General features: G+C 32.6%; 5 protein-coding genes and 1 pseudogene across 6 annotated transcripts in view; 3 read left to right on the forward strand and 3 right to left on the reverse strand.

The window, feature by feature from the left end:
* The window catches only part of LOC119601270 (tyrocidine synthase 3), a 32,491-nt gene extending 31,241 nt beyond the window's left edge, over positions 1–1,250 (forward strand). The window contains exons 5-8 of the mRNA XM_037952098.1: positions 54–144; positions 210–385; positions 444–627; positions 690–1,250. Of these exons, the coding sequence (XP_037808026.1) occupies positions 54–144; positions 210–385; positions 444–627; positions 690–833 (595 nt within the window). The 3' untranslated portion in view covers positions 834–1,250. The remainder of the gene's footprint in view (positions 1–53; positions 145–209; positions 386–443; positions 628–689) is intronic.
* Positions 1–9,724, reverse strand: part of LOC119601269 (negative elongation factor A) — a 99,395-nt gene extending 89,671 nt beyond the window's left edge. Inside the window, exons 1-6 of one of the 2 annotated variants that reach the window (XR_005231205.1) lie at positions 9,292–9,724; positions 8,405–8,659; positions 5,671–8,331; positions 5,168–5,602; positions 4,936–5,091; positions 3,985–4,700 (exon numbers count right to left, since the gene is read on the reverse strand). Coding sequence is in view for 1 of the 2 variants with exons in the window: in XM_037952097.1 (XP_037808025.1) it covers positions 4,500–4,700; positions 4,936–5,091; positions 5,168–5,602; positions 5,671–8,331; positions 8,405–8,659; positions 9,292–9,498 (3,915 nt within the window). In the remaining variant the exon portion in view is untranslated. Of the gene's footprint in view, positions 1–3,333; positions 4,701–4,935; positions 5,092–5,167; positions 5,603–5,670; positions 8,332–8,404; positions 8,660–9,291 lie in introns of those variants that run through there. The other variant, XM_037952097.1, reaches the window with a different exon arrangement.
* A 682-nt stretch (positions 9,725–10,406) lies between these two features.
* Positions 10,407–11,546, forward strand: LOC119601261 (ATP synthase subunit C lysine N-methyltransferase). Its single transcript, XM_037952088.1, has 3 exons — positions 10,407–10,762; positions 10,842–11,023; positions 11,345–11,546. Exons 1-3 carry the CDS (start codon positions 10,498–10,500, stop codon positions 11,522–11,524), a joined length of 627 nt encoding a protein of 208 aa, XP_037808016.1. The 5' UTR covers positions 10,407–10,497; the 3' UTR covers positions 11,525–11,546.
* A 75-nt stretch (positions 11,547–11,621) lies between these two features.
* LOC119601267 (protein O-GlcNAcase) lies at positions 11,622–16,730 on the reverse strand. Its single transcript, XM_037952095.1, is given in 13 exon segments — positions 11,622–12,236; positions 12,238–12,893; positions 12,969–13,399; positions 13,457–13,524; positions 13,580–14,325; positions 14,391–14,476; positions 15,454–15,571; positions 15,628–16,009; positions 16,011–16,090; positions 16,093–16,287; positions 16,352–16,461; positions 16,526–16,637; positions 16,673–16,730. Coding segments are annotated over 13 exon segments (3,225 nt in total). The 3' UTR covers positions 11,622–12,053.
* A 561-nt stretch (positions 16,731–17,291) lies between these two features.
* Positions 17,292–19,036, forward strand: LOC119601264 (annotated as a pseudogene).
* A 1,148-nt stretch (positions 19,037–20,184) lies between these two features.
* LOC119601268 (actin-binding LIM protein 1-like) lies at positions 20,185–21,327 on the reverse strand (the record flags this gene model as incomplete). Its single annotated transcript, XM_037952096.1, has 3 exons — positions 20,185–20,774; positions 20,899–21,140; positions 21,214–21,327. Coding segments are annotated over 3 exons (470 nt in total), but the record flags the coding sequence as incomplete, so codon positions are not given.
* Positions 21,328–21,796: the final 469 nt, after the last annotated feature.

Here is a 21,796-nt window from a genome sequence, read left to right on the forward strand (position 1 = left end):
AGTATTAAAATATATTTGATAAAAGACATTTTTATATCCACCAACATTTACAGAATCATTGTGGATAGTTTCTATGGCAAGGCAGATTTGGAACAATGGCTTAAACCCGATATTTTGCGCACAGATTACAGTGATATTATTTCGGTAGTTTTAAAAGTGAAAAATAATAAATAATAAACCCTTGTTAACCTTTCTCTATTTATTCACAGGACATTTGGAATGATTTAGTGGAAAAGGATTTAAGTTTTGTGGTTTATGATCGCAATACCAATAGAGTTATTGGTACTGCCTTAAATTTCGATGCCCGCGATGAGCCTGAAGTGGATGTTAAATCCAAGCTGATAATTGTATTTGAATTTTTGGAATATGTAGAAGGACCCATTAGGTATTAAAGATTTTAATAAGATTACTTAAAAAAAATCTAATATTTTTTCTCTCTGTAGAGATAATTATTTGCCCCAGGGTTTAAATAAAATCTTACACTCTTTCATGATGGGCACACATGCTGATTTGAATCCTCAAGAGAATATTGCCTGCATGCATTTTATGGAACATGAAGTTTTAAGATTGGCTAAAGCTAAACAGTTTGCCGGTATTTTAACCACCAATACCAGTCCCTTAACACAGGTATAAAGCTCAAATAAAAACTATAATTTCGAAATTATTTATTAAATTCAATTTAATTCCAGCAATTGGGTAACGATGTCTATAATTATAAAACACTTTTGGATTATCAGGTCAATGAATATGTTTATTCAGACGGCACACATCCCTTTGGCAAGGCTCCCGATTCTCAACGGGCCATCGTACATTGGAAAGAAGTGACACCTTAAGAATTTATAGTATTCTTTAAATATTAGCTGTTAAAAACAAATTGTTCAGTATTTAGAAATTAATGTAAAGTATCTCTTAGAAAATGTATATGTGGAATCTCATTGTGACAACTCTATAACATATTTCATTTAGTGCTGCTTAGTTATTTAATCAATATAAGTGTACCTGTGTAAAAAAAAAAAAAAACATTTGCTTAAAATCATTTTATTCCCTCAATTCATGTTTCGCAATTATTCGACTTTATTGTTTTCTTAGATTTCATTGGCATTAATTTTGTTGATGTTAATTAGTTTATAAGTCAAAAACGTATTCAATATTTTTGTCGTTCGTTAGTTTTTAAGTTTAATTTTAGTTCGATATATTTTCAAATAAATTTAATTACTATAAATATAATAAAAAAAACAGTTGTTTTAAATTAAGATTGTGTTTTTCTCGAAAACATGAAGATCCTACAGCGATCTCCAAAACTGGATTTTTTGCATAAAAATCTAAAATACCATTTTCCCGAGAAGTAGAAGTTTTAGACGAGAACTTCTACAATAAAAACCTGTGAACACCCAAAATTTTCACCAGACATCGAAAACTAGGGCGCAGCACGAAAACAGAGAAAATTGGTGATTTGAAAAATTTTTCACTGGAAATTGATTTTTTGTTTGAAATGCAAAAATTTAGTAGAAAACTAGCTGCCCCAGAGTGAAATCAATGATAATAAGTGATTACTCAAAGTTTTTCATCAGATCGATTTCTCGAAATTTGTGATCTAAAAAATCTATTTCTCGATCAAAAAATCTAAATTAGTTTTCTTAGGTTTATGAAAAAAATTTTATTTTGATCGAGTGCTCGAACTATCTAATCTCTGACCATTGCTGTCCCGTTGCTTAAATTCCGAGATGGAAAACATCACTTCCGTTTACTCACAGTGACACACTGTGGTAATTCTGGTATGAACGGAGTTAACTCTCAACATACCTGGACAAGGAAGGTATCACTTGTATAATATACCTTTCATCCAACCCATTTATCCGACACAGTCATACAACATACGACACACTTACTTTAGGTATACGGGTTGGCAAGGCCCGTTCATCCTGTATCATATACAAGTTACTCTTCCCGCGAATTTGGGTTTAAACCACAGCCACTACTTGGATCCCGAAGAAACCTCAACCAACTGACCAGCCAGGCCAAGTACTGCGGGCAACTGGTCACCCGTAGTACCAGATTATGTGGTTATCTGGTTAGACCCCATGTCAAATCATACCAAGGACTAGCCGAGTAGTGAAGTGATATCAACAATTTATAGTCCCGGTAGACTAGAGGTACTGGTAGCATCTCTTTACACCTGATTGTAAGATGAGGGTCTTTCATCAAGGAAACATGGCCCGGGGGGAACTCTATGTGTCCAATTTTTAAGATAATTTGATGAATGAATACACATCTCTTGACCCAAAAACAATGCCTATTTAAAATGGTAGAAATCGATCCATTATTTGATCTAGCCCCTATACAACATTATCCCCGAAGCTGCTTAATATTCTAGTATCTGTACAAAAATGTACCAATAAACCAATATTTATAAGGATAAGCCCACATTTACCTTTCCCCCAATATAATAACCTCCCTTTCAGAAAATCATATTCTTTGATAACAAATTGTTAAAATATTTCGGAATTAAGGTAAAAACATCTGAATGGTTTATTATACAAATAATCCACTTTTTAGACATACTCACAGGTGTAGTTACGTTTTAGGTTTTCGACCAAAATGGTAAGTTTGGAAAGAAATATAAGAGAACACAAACTAAGCTCTTTTTTCAATTTAAACATGTTTTAACGAAATTTGTTTGAATTTTATTCGAAAACTAAACCGAAAACAACAAAATGCACTGATCACAAAGTTACTGACACATATTTGTATGAAAAATCATAAAATAAATATAAATTTTTTTATAAAATTTATGAAATTGAAATGAAATTTTATTGAGAACATTTAAAATGATTGGCAAACCATTACTGTCTTAAGCAGTTTTGGTCTTTTATAGTATTTATTGAAGACAAAAACGGACTGACTGTAAATATATTATTTGAAAAATATAAAAATCACTGTATTTTGTTTTTTAATATTTGTTTAACATGTAAGCCAAATAATTATTGATTTTTGTTTTTATTTTAATTATTATATAATTATTGTTTATTATTATATTATTTTCAACTCTCATTGTATGTTGGTTTGTATTTTTATCATGATTTATTTAGATTCTGTTACCAAATGAGTGGTTGATTTTTTTTGTTGAAATTTTTTATTAATTATTCTCAGTAGTTGATAAATTTTTGAAATATATTGCAAAGAAGAAATTTAAGCACTAAAATTGTTTCAAATTATAAAAAAAACTAAAACGATATATAACAAAACTTTGAGAGTTTAGTTAAAATTTTGAATAAAACGAAAAAGACTAATACGACGTGTTAGGCTAAAAATTAAAAAAAAAGAGAGGGTCTATTTAGGAAGGGACATTAATTGTTTTTTATATATATTCTGATGTTGTCTTATTATATATTTTATATATAGTTTTTTATATTATATAAATCTAAGCATTATGAATAAACTACCAGGGTTTTAATATATTTTTTTTTTAATTTTTGTTTTTTTTTTTTTTTTTTTTTGTACAACTAAATTATTGATAAACGTTTTACATTATACTTATTTTTGTTTCCTTTTTCATTTCATTTTCCTTTTTATATAAAGAGAAGTTTAATGTATTAAAAAGTTAAAGTTTCAAAATAATCAAGAAATTGCATTAAATTGAAAAAAAATCCAAACAAAATTTGAAAATCCTTGTAGTAATTTGTATTTTATATAATTCCTAGTTAATTCAAAAAATATATATGTTTGTATATATTTATATATATGTATATTTCAATTCTTTAGAAATTTTAATTATTTTGTTTTAATATTTTTGCATTCTATTTAATTATTGGGTACAAAGGCAAAATAACGTTAAATTGATGTTGTGGTTGATTGGTTAGGGAGGATAGATATAGATATAAAGGGTATGATATTAAAATAGGCAATTAAAATGAAGAGAAGAGGAATTTGTAAACTATAAAAAAATAATTTAAAGTGGTAAACGTTAAGAAATTACTTACTTACCAACATTTAAACAAATTCTAATTGTAATTGATAGATGATGATGACGATGATGTAGATGTTGATGAATATAGATTGTTGAGGTTTAATTATGAATTGTAAGCAGCTAAACTGCATTTAATACAGCATTTATAGATTTTATGTTTCTTTCAAACATGATGAAATTGAGTGTAAAATAATGGGGATAGATGTTTAAGTAGTATTCGTAATGTCGACGACGATGTTGATGATGCTTTTTTTGAGTAAAAAGCTTGCTGTTTATTAGATTTAAACAAATTAGAAAATGTAAATGTGGATGGTGCATGATTGAATTGTTTTTTCATTTTTGTATCTGCATCTGTTTAGTTTCATGATTTAAATGATTTTCAGTGTGTTAAGCGCTTTTTACTAAGCTTTCCCTATGATGAGTGTGTGTGTGTGGTTTAAATTACAAAAAGTTATCTTGTTTCTTTTCTTATTCATTTTTTTAGATTTTGTTTTGATGTTGAAGGGCCCGTTGATGTGGCGGGCCTTATTCATTATATGACCACGGAATTTTGTGTTTGCATAACATTACCAGTACCTCCACCACCACCTCCACTGTCGCCAGAACTTTGATTACTTTGATCGAGGCGTCTGTAGTTTTGGAATGTTTTCCATTCGCCCGTATTATAATCCAAACGTATATGAGACTCAACTAAACATAATGCTGTATTACCATCCTCCTGTTGAACTTTTTCCTGAGAAAAATAGAAAAATATGAAAAATTATAATCAGATCTATATCCAAGTCCATAGACTCTATATATTTAACTATAGTAAAAACTATTGTCTGAGGACTATATTATCAACACTATGCACAGATCTGTAGTCAAGATTATAAACTGATCTATAGTTAGGACTTTAGCCGAGACTGTATTGAAGTCTATAGAATAATAGTCTTAACTACAGACAAGAACAAGACTGATAAACTTACCTCCGATTCACGCAATTTGATAACAATCACATTTTCAGAATTAGGTCGGGGATTTTCACGCAAACCAGCCATGAAGCCCAAAATTAAAGCCTTATCTGGACGAGATACTCTATTAGCTTTACGAAACATTTCATGAGCTTTGTGAACATGTTCATTCTAGAAAGGAAAACAAAACAAACAAAAATACACTAAGAAGAAACTCTTAATAATTCTATTAATAATAAAAACCTACCGATAGTGACAATCCTTTACGCTGTGGCCCAGCCTGTGTTTGTTGCTGTTGTTGCTGCTGTTGGGGCATTTGTATAATGTGGGTACGTTGTATACCACCTGTATTTGTTTGCTGCAGTTGAATTTGTTGTGTACCAGTAGTGGTTAAGCCACCTGTTGTTGTTATTAAACGTTGTTGGGTGGTTGCCGGTTTCTGTTGCAACACTATCTGTTGAGGACGCAATTGCGTCTGCTGCTGTAGGGCTGGTTGCGTAATAATGGTACGTTGTATTTGAGTTTGCTGTTGCTGCTGCTGTTGAACCGGTGTAGTCTGCACCTGCACTAATTGAGGCTGTTGACCAGGTCTTTGGATTAAGGTCAAACCACCTGGTAGTGTTGTAAGACCACTCTGTACATTCGTCATTACCGGTCGTATAATGGTTTGTTGTGAAGGTTGCTAAAGAGTGAAAAGAAAACATTAAAAAATATGTACACAAGATAATTAATTTTATCAAACCCACTTACATTTGTTATTAAACTTGTTGTGGCCTGCGGTTGCTGCTGCACAATCAAATGCTGTTGCTGTGGTATTATGGTGGTCATCTGTTTCGATGCCTGTGTACCCTGTTGCTGTTGCAATGTTATAGTTTGTGTAGGATGTTGTTGCATTGTGGTGGCCGATGTTGTCTTTACAAGTCCAGGCGGACCAGCCGCAGTTGTCATGAGTGTTGTAGCACCTGAGCCAAGGGATTGCAAACTACCGACATTGCTAATGGGGATCTGTTGGTACATATCACCACCAATGTTACGCAAAATGACACCCTTTTGTGTTAGAATTATAGTTTTATTCTTGACATTTGCATTGCCACTGCCTGCCGAAGATTGAGCCGAAACTGTGGTGGCATTACTCGATCCTGGCTGCATGAGAACTTGTGTGAGTTTCGGCTGTTGGGTGGCGGTGTTATTGGAGACTAAGGTGTGTTGCTGCTGCTGTTGTTGCTGTTGCAATTGGGCTTGTATGTGTTGTTGTTGGGCAGCTTGTGAAGCAGGTTGAATGGTTACAGGTCGATTGGGCAGCTGAACATTTTGTATATTCAGGAGAGTTGGTTGTGTAGTTGTGGTGGAGGAGGATGAGGCTATTAAAGGTGGTGGATTGCCACCACTCACATTGATCGTTTGCTGCTGGGGCTGCTGTTGTTGACGTATAACCACCGAAGAGCTGGGTGAAGTTTTCAATAGAATTTTTGTTGATGTCGGTGTTTGGGGTGCTGATGAGGTTGTTTGATACGAGGTTTGATGTTGACGATTTGGTGTAAATGTTGTTAATGTTGGTAGTGTTTGTTGCTGCTGTTGTTGTGTCAATATATATTGTGTGGTTGTAGTTGTCGGCTGTTGTTGTTGCTGCTGCTGTTGTATGATTTGAGTCTTTTGTGGTTGATTTGAAGCCTGTTGTTGTTGTTGTTGCTGCTGCTGTTGGGCTCTCTTGGCTGGTTGTATGATGGTTTGTGAAATAATAACCGGCCCACTGTTGGTGGCATTCTTCAGTTGACTCAAAGGCATCGATTTTATGGCCTGGGCGGTTTGCGGTGTGGCATTCTGTGTTGTGGCCGTGGCCGTTGCCAATTGTTTTTGTCTTAAGGCTGCCGTTTGTGAGGGTGTCGAAGCCAATATCACTGGTGTAGAACTGTTAATCAATATGGGTTGCTGTTGTTGCTGTGTCTGTTGCTGTTGTTGTGTTACTTTACCAGTTTTTGTTGAGGTAATTTTCACGGAAATATTGTTGGGTAAATTGGCCAATGGATTTGTTGACGTTGAATTGCTGGCAGGACGCATGGGTTGTTGTTGTGTTATTATAGTTCCTGGCTGAGTGGTGGTACGCACCAATGGCTTGATTTCTAGTTTTTCCATTTTGATAGGTGTTGTCGGCGTGTTCTGTTGACGTACAGTCAATGTTTGCTTTTGCTGTTGTGGCGACGTACGTATTATGACATGCTGTGTGGTTGGTTGCTGCTGAGATGTTGACGTTTGTATTTGATGCAATGTCGGCAAAGCTTGCTGTTGTATAATAACTCTTTGTTGGCTTTGTGGCGCCAGTTGTTGAGTTTGCTGTTGTTGCTGCTGCTGTTGTTGTATACGCTGACCTAAGGTTTGAGTTTGTGTATGTTGAGTCGTGATAGTTGGCTGCTCTATTTTTTCGACTTTTATATTGGCCGGTACCAGTATTTCTTCACTTTCAATTTTGATTTCTTGCTTAATACGTTTATTTACATGATTTAGATTATTATTGTTGTTAATGGTTGTTTGCTGCTGTTGTTGCTGCTGCTGCTGCTGCTGTTGTGTTTGTAAAGTGATGGTTGCTTTCTCCGGAGACTGAGTTGGCATGATGGTCTTAATCAAAGTCTGTGTATTGGGTTTGGTGTCTTCCAGTTGAGAGTTATTAACACTATCCAATATACCAGCTGGAGTGTTTTGTGCATAACTCAAAGATGGTGGAGCATATTCAGGAGTTACAGATGGTTTTTCATCCTCCTTTATGGTAGCAGTTGCTGCAATAATGACCGGTTTAATGTCTTCCTTGGTATCAGAAGCGTGACCTTCATCGGCACTGCTACTTTGACTTTGATTGAGAAGATTCGTTTCAGTTTTAATTTCGAAACTATTATTAGCGGAAGTGGGCGTAGTGGGGGTATTTGCCTCTTTTCCACTTTGGGAACTATTATTGGCAGCCGAAGGCGAAGTGCTACCAGCAGCGGTTGCTGCAGCAGCTGCGGCAGCTGCCGCCTTTTGTTCTTGTTTTCTAGCCTGTTCTTCAAGTTGCTGTTCACGTTTACGTTTCTTGGCGGCAGCATATCCTAAAGGTTGTTCGGACAATTCAATTAGTTTAATGCCACCATCCTTGCGTCCGGCTGGAGTACGACTTAAATTTGGCCGTTGAGCATTTGTCGCATTAATACTGGGGCTACGAAAACCAGATGTGGGCACTCTTGAAGGTATACCTTTAAGAGGAGTAGTGTCTGTCATTTTACGTGGCATGCCTCGAGATCTTAGGGGAATAGTTGGAGCTGAAGCCTTTTTCAGAGAAGATTGCGCATCTGCCGATTTGTGCAAAAGTTCTGTACGCAAAGTAGCACTTTTTGGTTTGCGTTTAATGGTAAAGTGCTTAACAGTATTAGGCTGTTGTCCAACCTGGAGAACAACATAATAAACAAGGAAATTAATAGCTTTTTTTAATTTTATTAGTATTTTTAATTCAACTTACCACCGAAACTAAAGCATTTTTATTGAGATATTGACATTCCAAAGGCAACATGCCCAAATCACTGTGTTTTGAAACTAGTTTTCGCAAATCGTTGACCATGTCGGTGAATATGGGACGTGTGTCCTCGTAATCCGAGATCTCTGTATTGAGCGAGCTGGTCGCAGGAAATGTTTTCATACTTTCCGCCAACATAGAAACCCATAACTCTGAATCTAGACCAGCAACTTCGATAACTTCCTCTAATTCGGCTTTCCACTATGGATAAATATTTTAGTATTATTCGATTAAACAACATTAAACAAATCAAAACAAAAACGCACACACACACTCTCTCCCTAATAAATATTTAATAACAATTTGTGCAAATGTAGGTGGACTGACTGGCGATTAGATCCCCCCAAAAAATCTAAATTAAGTGGCGGGAAAATACAACACTGATAATTCGTCAGCAAAATGATCCAACAACAAATCAATAAAAAAAAATAAATGAAATCACTTATCAACAATACTTTGCTTGTTTAATTTTACACTTTTTTGCTATTATTAAATGATAAAAACATTTTTAAACACAATATTTGTATTCGCGTTATTATTTTTTTTCTCTTTAAGAATAGGAAAAACAAACAATAGAACGGATTTTTGTTTAGCACTGACTTTTTTTATTTATATTTTTATTTTTTTACACCACCACACAATTTTCTTTTTTTGTTTCTTTCTCTTTTTTGTTTTCTTATTTCACCAACATTTTATGTTTTATTGTTGTAATTGCATTGTGTGGTGTGTTGGTAATGTTGGTTTTGTGCGTGTGTATGTGTGAGCGTTGTTGAAACCGAAACTTGATTTTTTCACTATTTCACCAATATGAAGGAAAAAAATTTTTTTGTTACCTCTTCCACAAGGCGACGAGGAATATGGAAAAAACTTAATAATAATTTCAATTTGACTTGTGTCTGAAGATCGGGAAAGCATTCCTTTATGTTGCGCAACACTTCCTTGTTCAATTGGGAGCATATTGAACCACTTATCCACGAATCATTTGATGTCCCGAGTTTATTATGCAGCCACAGTGATGTGTCGCTGTCTCGCGTCGTCATTTTTTCTTCTTCCTCTTTTTTGCAATTGTTCTTTTTACAGCGAACTTAATTAATATATGATTTATGTAAAAAATGGCGTCTAGCGTCACTTATGATAACTTTGTAATTGTAATTATTTTTGTAGAAAAATTATGTTTTATTATTTTTTCTTCCACTTTTTTGTTCGTCGTCTCTCTTTGCATGACGTTTTTTTATTTTATTTTTTGGCAAAGATAAGAATACGACACAAATACTCAACACACTCGTGTACAGTTGTAAAAAAACGTAGTATAACAAAAAAAGATATAAGTGGTGAAATAGTTGTTTATCTGGTATTGTTTTTAATTTCAGATCCTATAATGAATCTAGATATATAACTTGTATTTGAGAAAATATCCATTTTAAAATAGAATGGCAAAAAGTGAATTGCAACTAGTGAAAGGCTTGTTTATTATTGTGGGACTTAAAAATTAAAATTTTTCATATGAAACGGTAAACCTAAAAATGTTGTTGAGCGCATAACAGTCCCGGTGTATATCTTCGGATTTAATGTGTATCTATAAATCTAAGTTAAAAAAATCAATTTTAAGCGATGTCAATTATACTCCAGAACCCGTTCAAAAGTCGGAAAAGACGATATTTAATATAAAAATATTTTAAAAAAGATCTGTGACGGTTATCTTCATGAGCTACTAAATTATGTAGAAAACAGTTCTAGTACAGTAGAATTTTTATTAGTATTGGTATCAAGTATCCACTAATGGGGCTAGAAAACTCTCTATATATTTTTTGATTCAAGGAAATTATTTATATTAATACAATACCAAAATAAGCAACTCTGCACAAAAGGTGTGAAAAAGTTTCGTTGTGTTTTTATCACACCTCGATAATTGAAATAATAAAAAAAATCGATAACGCGAAACATGCCTGTTTTAGCAAAATCTTCAAAGAATTTACCTTCACTAATAGAAAATAAAAACAAGTTTGGAAATATTAAAGTTTTATTAAATTGATTATAAAATGGATTTTTCTGTAACAGAAACAAAACCTAGCCAACCAAAGACTGTGTCTACATCAGCCAAATTCTTAATTTTTGCCACCGGCGGTGTGGGAGTGGGTTTGTCGGTCATTTGTTATTCGTTTGTAGCTCCAGCATTTCGCCGCATTTGCCTTCCCTATGTTCCAGCAACTACGGAACAAGTCAATAATGTTCTTCAGTTCCTGCCGCGCAATACTCCTAAACGTTTGCTAGATATTGGTTCTGGTGATGGAAGAATAGTTTTGGGTTTGTTGTAAAATGAAGTGCGATATGAAGACTGTGGGTTATGTTTATATAATAAATTTGTGGTTGTTTTCATTTCTAGCTACAGCAAAACATGGTCTGCAATCTGATGGAGTTGAATTAAATCCTTGGTTGGTGTGGTGGTCACGCATAGCGGCTTTACGTGAGGGTGTTGGATCGAAAACAAAATTCTTTCGTAAAGATTTGTGGAAATTTGATTTGAAAACTTATGATTATGTTGTCATATTTGGTGTCGAACAAATGGTGAGTTGAAGGATAATTGGACATAGAACCAGATTTTACTTAAAATAATCTTTAATGTTTACATAAAATGAGAATCAAGAAATACTTTAATGTACTTGTCTGTTTGGAATATTTTCGTCAGTAAGACAGACAATTTGTTCCATATTTGTCAGATTTGCACTATTTATTATAAACCGATCTATTGCTTTTCTAATCTTTTTGCTTTTTTGATTATTTGTGATTTAATCATCAAATTTGATGAGTTACTACTGTTCTACTAATCCCCCTTCTAATACTTTAGATATCTAATAATTTAAAAACAATTTTTTATCGTACTTACAGATGAAAGATTTAGAGACAAAACTTATCGCTGAAGCCCCCAATTCCAAAGTAATAGCCTGTCGTTTTCCTCTGCCCAATTTGGAACCGTTAAAAACCGTTGACGAAGGTGTCAATACCGTGTGGTTTTATGATCTTAGCAAAATGTCTCCACTTAACAACACAAACAAACAACAAAGTTAATAAAACAGTTCTTCAGTGGTTACTTTTTTGTTGTTTTTATTTTTTGAAAAAATAAAAAAAGTAATTTAAATGCATTTTTTTTTTTTTTGAAGGCCGACAAAAACACATTGCAAAAAACGTTGGATATAATTTGTTTAAATATAAAAAATGTAAAAAAGTAATTGTCCACGGAAAGGACTCTAATATCTAAAATGATATATGTAAATACTACGTTAAAAAATTGTAAAAAGACGCACAAGCTACGCTTTTGCATTTCAGCGTAACTAAGTTTATAATTTGCAATTAAAATATGAAAATAATACACAAGACTACTAACACAGTGCGGCATTGAATAGATTTTGAAGAGAAAATTAAATAAAACTTAGTAATGAAAGTAAGCTATTTATGCTTAAGTTCCAATGTGTGTGGCTTTTTAAAAGAAGAGATTCTCAAATTGTTTTCACATAAGCTACATAACCAATTTTGAGTGTGGATAGGAGTTAAATACTATTTATAATTTTTCTGTAGGCAAATCTATGCATTGTATATGCTAAAAACGTCTGCCGAAATAAATTGTATTCTCAACATCATCTCGATAAATCTCACCAAAGCCCAGTTTCAAATAATATTGCACCAGGGGTAGGGTGTAATCTTTAGCTGATAGGCGCACATGAACACCAAAGCAACCATTTGCCCGTAAGGTGGCCAATAACACGGTTATCAAACGTTTTCCCCACGCCATAATCGGGTGTTAGCAAATTTGATAGAACCATCGATGTCATAACCGCCGGATATGAACTTAAAACCTCAGCAATACAAGCTATTTCACCGTCAACATGGAATTCCTTAATCATAAAGCCCAACATATCGTTTAATTTGTCGCATTTAGAAAATGCGTTTACTTCTTCCAGTAAGTTTTGCGGATATTTTTCTTTCATTTCCGGCATCCAACACATTGCAGTATTACGCGAGTAAGTGTGATAATCCAAAGCTGCTGCTGCATAGCCTACAATCTTACCAGCGTTATCTGTGGCCACAATACAAAACTCTGGTTGTAAGGTAATGATAGGTCCAACCATGTAATCTGGTATAAGATCTCTTACTTTTTCACACAATACTACTTGCGTGTCATCGCCTTCCAATACAGCCGGAGAGGTTAAGGCCAGAAACCCTTCTGTACACACTTGATAAACCGAGGACTCATCCAGTACAGTAAATGGACGCATGGCATGATATTCAGTGGTTGGTAATTCTGGCAGTTTATATAAAAATAAATCATTACCTTGATCGACTGGCATGAGACGCTGTAAGTCGGCTATGAGACCACCACGAAATACCCAAGGTTCTTGGTCACCCGACATAAAGGCTTCCTTCCAACCTTTGCTAAACCCTTAGCAACAAAACAAAAAAAAAAAAAAACAATAAATATTTGGTGTCAATAAATCTAGTTCCACATAATACTTACATGTATACGTGCCCTGTGTATAACTATAGACATTGGGCGGAAAGTGACCTAAACGCAACCACTTAACAAATGCATTTAATAAAGATAAGGCTCCTGCTATGTCCCATACATAGCAGAACAAATCGTGGCAAATCTCTTTATTATCACACAAAGCTATCTTACGCAATAGCTCTTGTACACAATTGCACAGTTTGGTGAAATACTCGGCTCTCTGTAGCCATTCAGCTACTTCCGGTTTTGTGGGAGTTTCAGCTTCACTGCCGGATTTCTTGCACTTACCCTCATCCAATAGCACGTGAGCATTAGCTTTAAGCCAATTAAACTCATTAAGTAATTTTAAACCACGGGTGCCATGCTCAAAGGGTAAATAAAAGAGATCGCACAGTAAATACAAATCTTCAGGACTCATTTTACTCGCCTCAGATGGTATTCTGAGAAGAAATGTTTAGAGCTTTAGATATAATATAAATATAAATAAAATTACGTACTTTTCAACTTCCGTCATTTCGGCATTTGAAATTGGTGAAGATTCCACACTCTCCACTTGCATGGTGTTCTGAAAAGTTAAGACCCTTTAAATTTATTACTTTATTTTGTGTGCATAAACTTACATTAACATCACTTATTGAGCCAGTTTCAGCCATAACAATGTCTTCGTTACCACTTGTGGTCAAAACTTTTCCAACATCTTCTTTAGGCGATATTTGTGAAGTGACGCTACTACTACATTCCATGGGCTCATTGCCGGTACTTAGTGGACTCAAATTATTGTCATCCACCATGGCATCTATAGACAAACCAGAACTATCAGCTTCGGTCGGTTTCTCTTCTATTGTTACATCTTCTTCTAACTTTTCAACATCTTTAGCAACAGTCTTTTCTTCATCCAACACCTCTGGCAGAATTTCTTTATCGTTATTTTCTAAATGCTCCTGAGTTTCCGGCTTCGCAACTAAATCTTCTGGTTTAATGGGTGAAATTTCATTTTCCGTATCTAGCATATCTTCACTTTCCGTATCAGATACCTCTTTGGTAGCCATTATTGGTACCGAAACTATAGAGATGGGTATCTTTTTAGGTAGCTCAATATTGGAGGCAATATTTGTAGATATTGGATTGAGTATATCTTCATTGGTCACTACTTTGGTGGGCGATACCAAAGAATTCATAACGGCATTTGATATGGGATTAACCGATGAGGAATTCACAGTGCTACAGACATCAGCTAAAGCCTGTAACTGTGTTGTATTCACCTCGGGTACGGTAACAGTCTTGGAGTTGGTAGATGTTGTTGTAGTGGTGGTTAAACTCATACAAGTATTTATAGAGGGTATAATGGGTATGATGGGCATTACCACTAAGAGAAAAGGTAGACAATTATTATATGGGTTTAAAGTTTATTGGTATTCAATTTCTGCTTACTGGTAACAGCCGGTTGAGGTTTGGTAATGGGACCCCAGGCCTCTTTTTCTATGGAAAACTCGGGAAGCCATTCGGCAATAGCATTTCTAAAATATCAATAGTGTAAATTAAATGTTAATCTAATGTATAATAAAATAGTGCGGTACAAAATCTGCTTATCAGGATCTAAACCAGCTCCGCAACTACCATTAATCACTATAATAAATTCTAAGACAATCGGACCGTTATAGACTTAGTAGGGTATTTATTAGGGTGATCGATTATTCGACATTTTCCAAAAACCGGTTTTCGAATAGTTCGAATAGTTGACATTTAAAAAAAACCGGTTGATATTTTTCAAATTCAGAAAAAACCGGTTAACCGGTTTTTCATTATAATTAAAAAAATATATTTTAATTTGAAAAACTTAATGTCTATGTTTAAATTTGATTAACAAAACATGGCCCGAAATGATTTTTAACAGTTTAAAAGATTATAACTTTAGATCTAGTCGTCTGATTTACATTATTTCTTTAATATAAAAAAATTAGGAAAAAAGTGGGACACTTCTGTTAAACATAAGGTACTATGTAATCCTAGCTTATTTTAAAAGCCCTGTTTAGGAAATTTGCATAGGCATTCCAACTCTTCCATAAAATTTCAGCCGTAAATTAATTATTGTAATTGGAATATAATCTTAAGATTGCTAAATTTATCAAACAGTTATCAATTTTACAAATAAATTTTTTTAATTAATTAGGAAAATCAAAAAGTTTAACCAAAAGAGCTGTAGAAAATGTACTCTAGTTCCTCGACTAGAATATTTTTAAAATTTAGACGGGCTGTATTATTATTTACTTAAAAATTTCATTTAAATAATCTTTGAATACAAAGCAAATAAAAGTATTCGAAACCGGGTTTTAAAAAGTGAAAAAACCGGGTTATTCGATATTCGAAAAATCAACATTAAGAAAAAACCGACACTGGTAAAGCAGAAAAAACCGGTTTTAAAACCGGTTGAAAAATCGAGTCGATCACCCTAGTATTTATGGTCGACTTTTTTACATTTTATTCTAAAACTTACTTAAGAGCCATGCGAGGATGATATATATTCTTGGATAAACAGCAGTCTACTGGTAAATCATCAGTACCATTATCATCATCGTTTTCCGTTTCCAATTTAATATCAGCAGATATGGAACCTTAAAAAATTTTTTGTGTAAAGTCACCTTAATTTATAAAGTACAAAAGAACTTACTATTAATTTTCGAATCCAAACTACATCTTGACCAGTAGGCTAATGTATGAATGGCTACAGTATTAGCATGAAATTCACAATTGGGATTGGTCATGACACCTCTTAAATGGGGTATTAATTCAGGTGAACGCCCCGAATAAGGTCCCAAGAATACCCGCTTCTGGTCATAGTCATTGGCATGTAAATTATCCCAAATTACTGGTGGACGTCGTAGAATTTCCGTTATCTCCTGAATCGACTCCAAAGTAATTATTTTCGATATTACCTTACTGCCCGTCCACATGATATCGATTTCATGATTGAGCTTCGAACCCAAAGTATTTAAATATTCCGAATCATGAACAGAAGGCACAGCACGTGTACTACAGTATTGGGTGGGGCAAGAAAAGAAATCGCGGATTGCCAAGATGGGTAAAGATTTCGTTGGTAACAGAAACCTGGGCATTGCCAAAAGTCTGAAAACTTCCTTATCCGATTTCGATAACTCCGATTCTATATCATCAAAAAGTAAGGCAAATGCATCGCAGCCAAATTGACTAACTTGGTCCAGTTTGCGTTTTAATGTTTGCAATTCCTTTTGGCTGCTGTAGGTCATGTCTAGACCGGGAGAGAGGGCATAGTAAAATGTTATGCCCTGTTCCTTAGCGGCAGCTATTAACCCTGTTTTATAAAATATATACAAATTAGCTACCTGTTAAACTACTTAATTTAAATTCCTACTGACCGGATAAGTGATCCGCCTCTTCCACAGTGTACAATTCACGCCAATAGGCACGATGTTTATAATCATCCTTGGGTGCATACACATATGAATCCATGCCCCATTTCTTTAACCTTAACAAAACACATCATTTAGTACATATGTGTGTATGTAGCCTAAACAAATCAATTTGCTTACTTTCTAAATAAATCCTTTCTCTGCTCCGTGGTCCAGGGTCGCCCATAAAAACCCTCAATGACGCCGCATATAAAAGCCGGTTTCTTTTGTTCATTTTTGGGTAAATCCTTAATTATTTATTATTGCCACTGCTGCTGCCGCTGTTACTTTCTTGAGCATTCGATGTTGCTGCCACTGTTGCCTTAGTTTCATCACACTCTTCCATTTTCAATACTTTTCTAGACTCTTGTCTTACTAGAGTTTTTAAGAAATTGCAAATTCTATCGAAGCACACTTTTATTTAAATGTTAGTTGCAAATAGTTATCAATCGATATATTATTTATTTTAAATATTTTTATTCGGTTTTTTTGTAAATTATTTAAAATTTCCTCAGAAAGAATGTGTGCAAAATTTTCGGCAAAACAAAAACTAGTACAACTGACCCTCGAATAACACGTTGTAGTTTAACTTAATTTTATTATTTCCTTTTTTGATATATCTTTCCTTGAGAGTGTTATTATATTATAAAGTCTAATTTTATATATTTGATAAATTTGTCTATTTTTTCTTTTACGCGATTATCTCTGCAATAATATTTTAAAATTTGATGATTTCATCTGCTCAGAAACTATCTATCGGGTAAATCTTTGTATAGGTGTACTGAAATCTACGTCGATTAAATTGTATAGCGTCGTTAGTTTTTAAAATATTAGCGGCGGCTTGAATTACCAAACTGCACGAAACAACTGATTGCTTTGCCAACTATTGTTTTGCTGCCAACCGTTTTCCACTATTTGACATTCCTAACATTCGTAAACAAAAAAAACATAAATCAACAAATTTCAAAGGGGTGTTGGAATTTATTAACAATTAACCTTTTTAGTTTTATTTAACTAACAAATTAATAATTTAACTTAAGTAAATTGTTATTTACACAGAAAAATTGAAGTGTGTTTTCAATTACCAAAATCACACTTTCAATTATTTTTTTTTATTAAAGTTCAACCTATAACAAAAATTGTGTTATATATATAATTAATTTTGAACATTAACTATGAATTACTTCTAAAAAAGTGAAAAAAAACCTTTCATGTTTGAATGTTAATACTGCCTAAACTTTAAAAAAAATTTTTTAACACAAAATTAATTTATAAAACAACTGTTAATGCAACCTTTTATTGTAATACGCAACTACCGGGATGATGATGAACTTAAATGCCAGGAGCTGGTGCGTGATTATATCATGTCATTTGCCACAAAATCATTTTATTTGCTTTTGCTTTCGAGAGGTGAGTGACTTGATTATGTGAATGTTTACACCTGGTAATTAGGTGGCATAGTTACTACTACTTAAGGGCCGGTCTATGCAAATCCAATTAAAATCAATAAAGTTTCTAAATGTTTCTTTCAATTGCAGATTACATTGCAGTTTATTGTTATAACTTGGGCTATTTTGTTTATATTTTTGGGTGTTCCATTAACATTTTGCTCGTTAACTATACCTGGTTGTATATTTTTCTTATTTTCTGGAACATATTTTTCTTTCTATGCAAAAGCAGTGGAGTTAATGAGGGTAAGAAATAGAAAATTTACTAAAATTTCATTTCTATGATTATGTAATGATAACTTTGAAACTCAAACCTACAACTTTTAGTAGTATTTAACTAGATTTATATTTATTTATATTTTTTTAGACCAAACCTAATCAGTCTTTGGTGGCTGAATGTTATGAACCATTTATATTTCGTTAAAGCCAACGGAATGTACATACCAAATATTTTTGGATGACGCTCCCTATGAGCAGAGCTTTAAAAATAAATTCCGTAAAAAGGTTTGTACAAGCTTTTTAACATTATGGCTTAATAAAATAATACCTTTTTACAGATAATAGCTTGTGTTAGTGTTAAAAATCATAAAGATGTTTATAATGCTGCTTGGATCTATAGATTTGCTGTGGCTCCCGGTTATCCCTTACAAAAGATAGCCGAACCTATGATTAGTTTAGTTTCAAAGAAGTGTGTTCAAACAGGGTTATGCTACCTTGGAGTGTACCATGTCTGAATGGCAAGAAGAAGAGCGCGATTTTTATGATGGTTTGGGGTAATTATTAAAAATGCATATATAATTAAACCTTTTCTGATAATATTCTTTCTTTTTTCTTTAGCTTTCTGACAAGACAAATTTACCACAAACAAATTATTGGCAGCAGCCTAACCGTTATGAAAACTCAACTAACTTATGACTTGAAAACCGACGATACTTTACAAAAACAAAACTAAAATAGTTAAGGCTTCAGTAATTATGTTTCTAAAGGAGCCAGCTAAAGTATACAGCACGAATTTATAGAATCTCACTTCTACACATTCCATTTTTTATATAATATTACACAGACTAAACAACACACTCACTATTTTACTATTGTAGATTTTTACATACAATGCTAGAAAACAACAGAAACAACAAAATTACAAAGAAATCTTCCTTTCGAATAAATAGTTTTTATACCTTAAATAGTATATAAATAGAATAAAAAGGTGTTTTTATTTAATGTCATGATAATTCCTTACAGAAATTAACTGCTCTTTTAAGAAGGCGTGGTAAAAGTGGTTTATTTACAGGCGGAAGAAAAGGGTGTGTTAAAAAAGTTGTTTACACCCTACACCACTATTGTGGGGAGGGTATCATGCGTTTGTGTTGATGTTTGTAACACCTACATCCACCTTAAAGTATACCAATCAGAATTACTTTCAGATGCCCGTCTATGCATCCATGTAAACTTTTTGCGCACGCTACAGGTCGCAAATTTCAAGATAATTTAATGAAATTTGGCATGTAATCTTCTTATGACTCAAGAACAAAGCCTAAATCGGTCTATTATTATTACAAATTCATTTAAAAATGCTAATATAAATTTCTGCATAAATAAAAATAAAAACACATTTTCCAGCATTTTGAAATTGAAATTATTACTTTTTTTTGTTTGTTTCCATATAATTACTATTATAAGCTTATTATATTTAGAATTAATTTCGTGATTTAAATAATTTATATCTTTGTTGTTTTTTAGTTAATAATTTTTGTTTTTTATTTATAAATAAATAAAATATATATAGTTTTTCTTTTCTTATAATATTATCTTTTTTTTTTTTTGACATTTATATAGTTATTTTCTTTGTAACTTCAAAAAAATATTAATTAATTAATATTACGCTAAATTTGTATTGCATATGAAAAAAAATTAAAGAACAAGTTGCATATAAATAGTTTAGCTGCAGTAATAAGAAGTTTAAATTAAAAAAAAACTTTAAGGAAACAACTTGCCCTATAAAAAAGGTTTTACAAAAATATTTAAAAACAAATTAAAACAATTACATAATTATAAATTCTAAAAGATGTTTAAAATTAAAAATTAAAACAAATCATAATTAACTGGAAAAAGGGACAATAAAACCATATGTGTGAAAATTTAAACAGTAAATAGTACTTTATATAATTTTAAAGTTAAATAGTAATAATAGCAGTTGTAGTAGTAGAAATTTAAAAAAATCCTAATTTATAAAAATATATAAAGAAAAAAAGCTTCTTAATAATGCCATGCGTTGCTACAAAAGTCGGCGGTTAAAGGCTGCATTCCTATTTGGGGGGGGGGGGGGGGTGGAACTTAAAATGACTATTGAATTTTCTCTGGAGGAAAAACAAGCCAATTTAAGTGTTTAATTTTTTAATTTTTATCTATAAATAAAAACTCTAGCTGCATACGTGATGATTTCAGAGTAGGGTGTATATAGGGTGAGGGATTTCTTTTATAATTAAAATTTATTTTGTTTTTTTTTTTTTGTTTTGTGGTGTATTGGTAGTGTTTAAATATTTTAGATTTTTATTTTTTTTTTTTTTTTTTATTTTTTGGTTGTTGTTGGTTTTTTTACTAAAGCTGTTTTAACATTTAACGTGTTTTTGTTTTGCTTTTTTTTTTAGAAGTTTTTGCAAAATAAATAGTTTTTAGAAAAAATATATATTTGTTTTGGTATCAATTTTCACAGTTTTTCTTTCAAAACTGCTTTTAGGCTTACAAAAAAACTAAAAACCCTTTTAATATTTCTCAATTATATTGTGTGTACGCGTTGTGTTGTGTTTTTTTAAGCAATTTCTTTTGATTTAGAATAGTTTTACACGTCGTTTCAATTCATTTCGTCGCCATTGAGGGAATCTGTAGAAATCGGCTCTGGTACATTGTAAAATGTGTTCAAATTCAACATCTGATAAATGGCGCTGAAAAGATAAAGATAAAATCATGTTTTGGTAATTTAATTATTCAAAAGTTTCTTTGTTTTGAACGTAATTTTGATGTCAAATTAGAATGTTTTAAAATCATAGTTTAACGCATTTTTCTTACCTCTAAATTGCAGCGATCAACATCTGAAGGCAAACGATAGTTTGTGATAACAAGCAAATGATAAGGATAAATTTTAGCCGGCTCGTGAACCAACATCGAATGGGCCATATTAGGCAAGCTGCGGCGTATTAAACCAGCCTGTGGATAGTGATAAGACAAAGCTCCCGAATATGTGCTAGAGGCGGGTAAATCACCACCCATTAAAGCGCGTCTATCACCTTCGGTTATAGAATCAACTGAGGCTAAATATTAGCAAAAAACAAAAAATAATTATTATTTTCATTATAACCATGCTAATATTGTAGTTTTACTCACCTTCTGATTTGCCACAACTTAAATCTGTACTGTGCGTTTTATCACCAAGACCTCCATATGAAAAATCCTGTTTTTTTTTGGTGGAAGGGAGAATAAATATTTTAATTGTTGTATCTTAAAGTTGTTATTAATTTTATGTACTAAAAGCCATTAATTACGAAAAACAGAAATTATTAAAGAAACTTTAAATACATGCTTAAAAAATGAAAAGAAATGTGCATGCTTTTTTTAAAGCGTGTAACTAAGTTTTAATATAAAGTCTAAATAAAATGTAAAATTATGAGAATTCTTTGTCAAGATACGGCCTATATCTCCAAAATAAAAATGTTTAAAATGAAAAAGCTGTTTGTGTGTTTTAATGCAATAATAATAAATTGTTTAGTAAACTTTTGTGCAAAAACAATTCTGGGACCTAGGTGACCTGTATTAAACAGAATTTCACGATCAAATAATAAGAATATTTGGCAAATAGGAACGATTATAGTTTATTATGAAGCTCAAATAAGATTTTCTGGTATTGTTCCCAAATTATGATAGATTCTAAAATTATTAACTTTTAGTTCTTGTTTAAGAACTTTTCAAA

This window comes from Lucilia sericata, unplaced genomic scaffold, assembly GCF_015586225.1.
Source record: "Lucilia sericata isolate MDLA Ls3-8-SP2 unplaced genomic scaffold, ASM1558622v1 Contig000153F_arrow, whole genome shotgun sequence".
In the NCBI taxonomy this organism is placed as follows: Eukaryota; Metazoa; Arthropoda; class Insecta; order Diptera; family Calliphoridae; genus Lucilia; species Lucilia sericata.